The 10,000-nt window shown below is 38.3% G+C and overlaps 1 protein-coding gene across 1 annotated transcript in view; it reads left to right on the top strand.

The window, feature by feature from the left end:
• The window catches only part of LOC138060367 (TATA-binding protein-associated factor 172-like), a 44,785-nt gene that overhangs the window by 10,205 nt on the left and 24,580 nt on the right, over positions 1 to 10,000 (top strand). The window contains exons 11-20 of the mRNA XM_068906123.1: positions 357 to 533; positions 1,480 to 1,620; positions 2,338 to 2,601; positions 3,580 to 3,702; positions 4,816 to 4,971; positions 5,656 to 5,801; positions 6,601 to 6,772; positions 7,494 to 7,604; positions 8,340 to 8,398; positions 9,475 to 9,559. Of these exons, the coding sequence (XP_068762224.1) occupies positions 357 to 533; positions 1,480 to 1,620; positions 2,338 to 2,601; positions 3,580 to 3,702; positions 4,816 to 4,971; positions 5,656 to 5,801; positions 6,601 to 6,772; positions 7,494 to 7,604; positions 8,340 to 8,398; positions 9,475 to 9,559 (1,434 nt within the window). The remainder of the gene's footprint in view (positions 1 to 356; positions 534 to 1,479; positions 1,621 to 2,337; positions 2,602 to 3,579; positions 3,703 to 4,815; positions 4,972 to 5,655; positions 5,802 to 6,600; positions 6,773 to 7,493; positions 7,605 to 8,339; positions 8,399 to 9,474; positions 9,560 to 10,000) is intronic.

Raw genomic sequence — 10,000 nt, 5'->3', positions numbered from 1 at the left:
CAGGAAAGGAAAGTAAAAGAAAGCAACTTTATTTAAGTGTCTAGTCATTCTAGTGCTGGAGCACTGATTGGGGACAGTGTAAACTGAAATTAACATTTAACGCAAATCAAGTCAACTATTTGTTTTGAGGAAAGGGGAATTAAAGTGGAGTACCCAGAGAAAACCTCTCAATGCAGAGTAGAGAACCAACAAACTCAATCCACATAAATGATGAATCAAATCGATCTGGGAATCGAAACCGAGCCACATTGGTGGGAGGTGAGTGCTCTCACCACTGCGCCATCCCTGCACCCCAAGTAATAGTAATTAAACTGCTGGAGGAATTTTGTTACATGTATGCTGTAAATCATTTACAGGTTGTTGCTCCTGTTCGTGAGACTTGTGCTCAGACAATAGGAGTCATCTTAAAGCACACAGATGCGGTTAGTGTTAAGAGGGTAATGATGGTGCTGCTGACACTGCAAGCTCAAGAGGAATGGGAGGTGCGACATGGAGGACTGATGGGACTCAAATATCTGATGGCTGTGAGACAGGTTAGCATGTTGTCTCTTTGATCAAATAAATCAACAACAGGTGATGATGATGATGACCATCTTTTCCTATCTTTGACATGTGCTTGTATACTTTTGGTCAGTGGAAAAATTTACTATCATACTTAGTCATGCTTGTTTGAGTCCCAGGGCAACTTTGTGAGCAAAAGAGAAAAAAAGTGCAGCAATGAACTTAACATCATCTGCAGCCTTGGACAAAAAAATTTAATTATTGATACACTTCGCAACATAACACTTTATACTTAGATAATGCTTCAGGTGTTCATATTGACAGTTACATCAGCTGCAAATACAGCAATCTTTGCATTGATTGAAACTGTTGGATAGTGACTTACATGTATCTATTGTAGGTCATTGTGTTCCTTATAATTATAGTTTAATTTGCAACCAACTAGGTCCTTTAGGTTCAATCTAGGTTAACTGGTTTTGACGTAGATCAAGTTATTTCAATCTAGGTCAATTTGTGGCAGGTACAAAACACAGGTCATAGCTCACTGTTTTACCAATACAGATGGTATCCTAAACATTCATTAAAGCTAACCTCAAGTCTAATTAGGTTTAAAGAAAAGTTTGTAGGGCTAATATTAATGTTAGCATTTGTAAATGGTTAGGGTTGTTTATGTATTGCTAAAACAATGACCTGTGACCTCTGTTTTGTACTTGCCCCAAACTGACCATGGTTGAAACAACTTGATCTAGGTTAAAATGAGTTGATCTAGGTTGAAACAAGTTCACCTAGGTTGAAACAAAATGACCTAGTTTGGTTGAAATTTAACCTAAGGAACAAAATAACCTGCAACATATCCACTAGAGAAGATGCAATCTTCACACGACTGGGGCCAGGATGAGATATAACGCTCTGCAAAGTTAAAGTTTAATATAAAATCCTTTGCAGGAGATTCAGAACCACCTGTGATTCTTTTATTAGGATTTGACCAGAGATTTGTTGCCCCTGGTGTTGGACCCCATAGTTACAGCTCTCAAAGATGATGATGATGATGTTCGAGCAGTTGCTGCATCTGCCTTGTTGCCTGTGGCAGAGTCATTAGTGATGCTTGCACCCAATCGTGTAAGTAGGTTTATTTTGTTTGGCTACTAGTTTGAGAGGTTTGAGGGGCATACTTTTGAAATTCAACAGGGAGCCAATTTATCGCAGCTACATATTTTATGAAATCTATTGTGTCTTGTGAAAAATGTGCAAGGAAGCCTTTATAATAAACCTTGATAAAAAAATGTCCTTGGTATAGCAAATGAAAAATCTTGCCCCCTATGAAAGTGAAATGCATGAGAAAGAACCTCGATACAGAGAAATACTGATATAACTGAAAATTTCGACACTTTTGCACTTCATGAAGGAGTTTATTGAGGTTCCAGTGTATTATTCTGCCTTTTACATGGCTCAGTTTTGTTGTGCGTTGGTTGCTGTGAGCTGAAATTCACTCCTTTACTAACACAGGGGAAGTCTTCTGATAAATTTATTAACTGAGGAGAAATTGTTGTCTTAACTTGTCCTCAATCTAGACAATGTATTGGTTTTTGAGTATTGAATGCACTATACAAGGTATAATTCTTGATCATTGCATTAATTTATGTACTATTAATTTTAGAGTCTATCTGTTTTAGTCATCCAGAGCTCTAAGACAGTAGGATGGGGGTGACTTTGTGAGAATGCAGTTTTCAGCATAGCACAGCTTGCATGAACAGCTGTAACCCTGACCCTAACCCTAACCTGCCTATGCCAACAGTAATAAATGTAAAAATGTGCAATTTTACTTGATCTTCGCAGGTACAAGAAGTGCTTGTAACTTTGTGGGACACCTTGGTTGAACTTGATGACCTCACGGCATCAACAAACAGCATCATGTTACTGCTGGCTGGAATCCTGTCCTGTCCCTCTGTTGCTCAACAAGGAACAGCAGATGGCAGTAATGTCTCCCTCACAACACTTGTGCCAAGACTCTGGCCTTTTTTAAGGCACAACATCAAGTCCGTTCGATTGGCAGTGCTTGAAACCATCAAAACTCTTTTGGGGGGAAATCCTAAACAAAAGGTAAAGAAATTGCATACACATCTGGGTCTATCAAATTTTCATGTATGAAGGTAAATTAGCCAACTCATCGGCAAGTTAACCCGTTGACTCTTCAGGGCTGGGCCCTAGGATGCCCTCAGTTGACAAGTAAAATTGACTGGCGTTAGACAGTAAAATCTGTTACGTTTCAGTCCCAGGAGTCAATGGGTAACGGTTAATGGAGGGGACATAGTTTGTGACTGATTAACCCATTCACTCCTCAGGTGACCTAGGTCACCCCTAGTCGAGGAGTAAAAATTAATTGTCTGGCATTTAAGTCAATGAGTTAATTAAGGTTTTATTCTTTACTCATGTTGTGCTACACAATTGCTATAAAAGTGGCTAGACACATTGCTGTGCAAGATCATTATATTCTACAGTGGATGTTAAGTGAGCGTGTTCTCTTAGGACGCTTTAGTAGGTGTTCATTTTCTTGTTTCACCTATTTTAATTTACAGTTCAGTCAATCTAAGCAACCTTTGGGGAGATGAGTTGCTCCAATAATAATTATTGTGCTAAGTGACAAATCATTTTACTGTTTAGTAAGTCAGCAACTATGAATTTAGAAGTGTATTCAGTCTCTTTTGCATTACCCACAGGTAGTTTCATTAATTATTACTGCTTGTACATCTATATCCAATAAAACAAGTTCTGATGTGCATAAACGTTCTGTCCTGCTTGTTTCATTTACATTCCTCATACTACAAGAATAATGGTTGGATATAAACAATGAATATGTCAAATGAGTAGTTTACAAAATCTATGTCCTCTGATCAGTGTTGTGTCACATCTACAAACTCTCAAGGTCACCTCGTTTGTAAATGTGATACATTATTCTGAACATTATACCCAAGAGGAGTTTAAGTAAAAGTATTGTAGTTTGGTCATTTTTTTTAAGTAACTGCTTCCAGAACTATTTGCTTAAATGTGTATGTGTCTGTTGACTTGATGATTTTTCAGCCTGGAAGTGACTCAGGGTCAAACTGTTTATGGCTTGCACCAATCTTACAAGGTTCTTTGAGGCATGTTTATCAAAGATTCATTTTAGAATCAGACAGTGATGTTTTGGAGCTGGCATATAAGGTGGATTATAAATAATTTAACCAGTGTTTTCTGAAGAGCAAACATTGTATATGAAATTAAATGAAAGCTTTCTCATTTCGCTTCTGTTAATGATCCATAATTATCAATGTTTGCATTGAATTTTGGTGTCTTGAAAATACCAGAGGCTCTGGCCCCCAGCCCAGTCTGGTGCAATGGAACTGTACCCACATGGCCAGGGTTGTCCACAACCTGGCTCTAGAAAGTCCACACAGCGGGCCCTCTACCCAGTCTGGTACGATGGAACTACCCTTATGACCTGGGTTGTTTACGGGACAAACCAAACACATGTTTGGTACAAGTAAGAGCACCAGAAAGCAGTTTTTCTTCACAAATCTTGACTGTTGGGACATGCTTGCCCACCTAACCACATAATTGCATGGGAGCAGTGGAATCGTCAGGAAGCTTGCCATATTTACATGTATTCTATTGCCCATGACGACAGCAGTCTCTTACGTCAAACACCTCAATTAAATCCTGACTGGGACTCTGATTTTTCAGTTGTACTTTTGCCTTCTGCCAAGCAACTAATGTGGGAATCAGACATGGCAGCAACGAGCTATGTCTGATTGCCAACCTCGTTGCAGTGTGAACCTATATCTACCTACTTAAGTTATTGCCTAAAATGTAATTGTACATGTAGCACCTCACATAATAGGGAATTTAAGATCTACAATGGCGAAGATTGACGAAAACGTCAACCTCAAAATAATTAACTTGGCTCTGTGATCATAAGTCTTTTGCGATTATTCAGTCTTTTTCACGTCCTACAATATGGGCAAAATATCCCAAAAATAAATTGGTATGAGCGGTTTCAGAGTTAAAATAGAGAATGAAGGATTCTCTGTTGCATTCTCACGTTGTCGTCAAATTTGGTGATTTCACATCGTCGTTATGCAGAGGACTGCAGCACGATTACCTGTATTTGTGCTCTTTTAACCAATGATATTACTGTTTTGTGGGGATGTCGTAGTCATAGCCATCGCCGTTTCTTAAATTCTCTAATGCCACCACAGCAGTGGTACAGTATTACCACTTGATGTAAATCGTAACAGTGCTTACTACTTTTGATCTTTGGCTCTCAACTGTCTACAGGTATGGCATGAGATGCTTGAAAGATCTGCCAAGACCCATCTTGGAAGTGCAGCCATTCCATTCCTGAACAGTTGGCTTGGTATGATGATGATACCGGCCTGTGCTCCTATTGACCAAACAGCTCTTGTGCATGCTCTACATAGAACTCAGGGAAAGGTGCAACTTTTTTTAGGAAAAAGTTATAATATTGTTGTTCTTGATGGTTTCAGAGGTTTTCTCTGCTTCCTGATTATGAGAATAATCTTTATTATGATGTTGATGAGCTCTAAACTTGAGCAGGTGATATGGTCAACTGATATTAGTCAGCGGATACCTTGTTTTCACAGGTGTCAATTGACCACAACATGGATGTCCAATATCAAAGATGTACACTAAACTAACTAGAGACAAGTATACAAGTATTGATTCTCTAAACTTGCGATATGGTCATGTGATACTGGTCACACTGGCATACATAGAGGGGTGTAAAGTCGTATGATTGTACAGTTGTATGGTGACCAAAACCAAATTTTCTTGCACAGATGGGTTACCATGTGCTCATGTCCTCATGTGCCTTTGAGCATGTCCCAGACCCCCCCTACCAAGCAAGGGCTAGATGCCTACTACTCAAAACCATTTTGACTGGACTGGATCAGATTCTGTAATAGTTGTAGTGGATTCAATGGAAAGGAACTGTTACATGCAAGAAATATTCCTAAGATGATGAAAACAAGATTTGCAAATAGCAGTGACTTGCTAGTCAAAAGCCATGCCTTGTGTGTATCTAGTGCTCAGTAAAGGTTCTTTATTTGTCTTCTTTTAGTTTAACTGGTATATTTCATAAATTTTTCTTTCTGTTAGAGTGACCAGCGAACAGACAAAGCCCACATGATAAGAGGTCGTCCTTCAACTGAACCTCAAACAGAGGTCATAGCTGGTGCTACGCTTGCTGTTAGTCCAGTGGTGCGCGAGCAGGCAGTATTACAAGCAAGACTTGCAGCAGCAAGGTATTATGATGGGAGTGTAATCACTATGGCTCATGGCAGAATCTCTTGCACAATTTTGACCATCACATAAACATAATTTTGAGCCTTACATGTGTGGAATCCCTTAATCCATTCACACCTCAAACACCCTAGGATGCCCCCACTGACAAATAAAATTGTCTGGCGTTAGACAGAGTAAAATCTATAAGTGTCACTCTCTCTCCGGGTGCAGGGATGGCACATTGTTGAGAGCACTCTCCTCCCACCAATGTGGCCCGGGTTCCATTCCCAGACTTGGCATCATATGTGAGTTGAGTTTGTTGGTTCTCTACTCTGCACCGAGAGGTTTTCTCTGAGTAATCCAGTTTACCCTCTGCTCAAAAACCAACATTTGACTTGATTTGCGTTGATTGTTGATTTCAGTTTGCAGTGTCCCCAATTAGTGCTCCAGCGGTAGAATGACTAGACACTTAAATAAAGTTCCTTTCCCTCCTTTCTTTTCTCAGGGGTCAATGGGTTAACGGTACACTGTCTTGTACATTCATGAGTTTCATTCAAATGAAATTGCCGACTATTATGCAAAAGTAGCCCTAAAAGTAACTAACTTAGCCCAAGATTTTTTTGGCAGAGACTTGCCAGAGAATATAATTATTATTGCTGGATTCATAAGCAGTGAACCCTTCCACAACAACCAAAATTAGACCATTAGATCAAACTGTGCGTTTAAATTGTGGTGTTTTCTTTAAAGTAAGCTAAGTTTTGGTAAGACTTTCGGCTAACCTTAAGTGTATTTGTGGGCCAATCTTTTTTTATCTTACAGAGCTATTGGTCTGCTGGCCTCTCATTTTGCAGAGTGTCCTGTTGCTAGTGAAGTCGAACCTCATCCCTTAATCTATCTGATGCAAACTTTGCAATTTCCACTCAAGTCAAACACTGGTATCCAGAGACTGTGTGCTTCACTTATACTCACAGAGTGGGCAACCTCTCAAAAGGTATTTAAATTTTTGACTCTGATGGTATTGTCTGCATTCTGTAATGTTTCTTTGTATATCGATCATTATCCCATTCACATCTCAAACATCCTAGGATGCCTATCATTCACCTTTATCACTCTGTGGCCATTTTGGAGTCTGTGGGGAATAAAGGCTTTGTCTTTGTATTGTCGTGTCCAGCCTCACACTGAATGAGAGGTTCGACGGGCAAAATCTTTTCTTTGGACATGGAGTGATATGGGTCTATTGGCAAGTAAAATCGTCTGGCGTTAGACAGAATTAATCTATTAAGTGTGACTCTCAAGGGTCAGTAGGTTAAAGAGAGAGATATTTGGAGTGATCAGAAACAGTTTGGAGTGGGAGGCAAACCAAAGGTAAAACTGTTAGCAGACCTTTTTTTTTTTTTGCAAGGAATCCTTTGAACTACTCGTGTGACTCACTTTATGGGCTAATAGTTCCTCATTGCTACAGTATCAATAAATTAAGTCCTGATGTAGCTTGGACATTCATTGGATCATACAAAATCTGCACTTTATACCAGCACAGTTGTGAACTACAAGCATGACTTTTTGCCAGCCCTTGCCAAACTGCTTGCTTCTTCACCACTCAACGTCTTCCCTGCCTGCTACAAGTAATTTTATTTACCCAGCAACTTAAAACCCAAATGAAAATCCTAAAACTCTGAACAAAATTTTGCATCCACCTTAAATGCTCTCAACAGGTGTGCACTTGCCCTGAAGAAAATGTTATGCAGTTGAACAGTATCCTGTCTGAACAAGTTGTTTATGATGAAATAGCTGTCCTCAACACAAGGTTGCAGACTGATTGCCAGGTATGGTCCATTTCCTTTCCATTTTCCAGTTTGATGAGCTTCATAGCTATAGTATGCAGCAGGATGCAACAATCAAAACTCCTTGCAGTAAGTGACCACCTAAAATAACTCTAAACTAAACAAACTGGATGACCAGATAAGACAAGGTACATGTAGTGCCGTTAATAATTAATGATCAATTATTGATCGTTTTATAGGAGGTAACATGGAACAGTGGTTAAAGCGCTTGGCTTGAAATCCAGAGATTCCAGGATCCAAGACCAGTTCTGACCACTAGTTGAAGTCATGCCTTGTACATTGTAGTCCCTAGTTGAGCTTTGTGGCTGCTCATGTAAATAGCCTTCTGCTCTGCCTTGGACTTCTTTGGATTCTTGAAAGTTGTTCTGTTCTGTTTTTACATTAATATTTAATAAATTTTGTTTCAGTGTCCCCAGAAAATGGCCGTCCTGGGAGTGGCTTAAATGAAATTGTTGCTAAATGTTCTCATTAATTTTATTACCTGTGCATAATAATAATTAAATGCAGCAAGTTGTTGTTGTATGGTTGTAATTAAATTTACTTGCAATGATGTAGTAGGCGTGCTGTGAGAAAATACAGAAAATAGCCAAAATAGCCTTATTAGAAAAAAGTCCCTATAGTGTTAGATTTAAATCCTGTACATTGATCTCAGTTTCCCGGTTTAGAAGGTGTTTGTTTCTGTTCCTTTTGTTCTTATAAAATAATATCTATTTGTAGGCCCTGCTAATTGCATTGCGACAGAAAGGAATTGATGCTTCAGCTGGAATACAACCAGGGTAGGACATTTCCCAAAATAGAACTCAGACAGGAGCAGCAGAGTTGTAGTCATAAAAAGGAGTATAGTGTCATAATTAATTGTTTTTTTGAAGCACTTTTAAAATTTCTGACTCATACTATTGCTTACTTGTGCAACTCTGTGTCCTAACCCCATAACCAACCCCATTTCCAACAAGTCTTCTTGGAATTATCATTGTTATTATAAATATTTTTGTTGAACTCTGAACTGTTTCAATTTTACAAAGTGACCAGTGAAATTAGTTTCCATGTAAGGTGGTTCTGTACGTGAGCTGTTTACTGAGATTGAGTTAGCCAGTCAGAAAGCCTGAAATGCGATACCTGAGATTGAAAATTTTATAAAAGCTGTTATGAGATGGATTCCATCTTTAGTCAAACCAGCCCTACATAGCACAGGTAAAATTCGGCAATATAGATGATGATGATGATGATAACGACAATGATGACATTGATGATGATGATGATTATCATTATTAATGTTATTACAATTGGTATTATTAGTATTATTTGCAACGTTTGTATTTCATTGTGGATTTCTGTCAAACTTTATCTATTGCCTTGACACAATGAATTATTATTATGACGGGACCTGCACTACTCCTGGAATTCCTGGAAAACTTCTATATTTTATCTATTAATATTACTTGTAGTATTAAAGAAAATAATTTTGAAACGTTTTTTCCCCAAAAAAATGGAGTTTTCAAATAAAAAGGCTGAGGAGCTAAATTAAAGGTTATTGATGGTGAATTACCTAGTAGGAAAAAATGAATGAGTATGCTATGAAAACGTTTCTCTACATACACTTTGTATAGTGTCTTGGATGGGAGTCTGAACTCTGTTTATATAAGCTGCTATGATGCAAACTCCATCATCAGTAAAACAATGGATCCTTCAGTGCAATGTATAAATTTCTCAAAACAAGTTAGTTTGTGGCCTTTGAATTCCACTATGGTTGTTCAAAGGGTTTTGTCAATCTTCATCACTGGCCTTGCATTTGTTTTTCTGTCTTCTTGCAATAAATTTTCTTTTTTATCTGTCTTGTCATGTTAATATACAGCTGTTATACAGTGGACAGTGCTATTAAGCTGGCATCAGATGTCTACCTAGAGGCTACCAAAAAATTATCTCCTCACGACGTTAAGGTAACTGTACAGATGTATTTGTAATGAGTGATTACGTTTAAGCAATTGTAAGTTTTCATCTGATGGCTTATTACAATCGTGGTTACTAGAAGCTTGGCTTTCCTACACCCATAATTTATACCTAATCTTCCAGGATTAAGATCCTTGTGTATTGTATTTTCAGGATAATGTAGCATTGATATTAAAATGATATGGAAATAATCTGAAAGAAAACATTTTATTCCCAAGGGGTTTGAATTGGGTACGACATTGAGTTAGCCGATTAGCTCTATTGGCTGTGGTTCAGCTTATAGGAAGACTTTCGGCCAAAATTTCTTTGGCTGAGATGTCGCAAGGATTTGATATGTTACCAATCTCCAACTTTGAGTATCTGAATTCATTATTGATGTTTTCCATCTGGAAGCCAAGTCTTGTAATTTTTTGTTTTAATTATAATTGTTG

Source organism: Montipora capricornis, chromosome 8 (genome assembly GCF_036669925.1).
Source record: "Montipora capricornis isolate CH-2021 chromosome 8, ASM3666992v2, whole genome shotgun sequence".
Classification (NCBI taxonomy): Eukaryota; Metazoa; Cnidaria; class Anthozoa; order Scleractinia; family Acroporidae; genus Montipora; species Montipora capricornis.
This window is presented reverse-complemented; position numbering and strand designations above follow the sequence as displayed.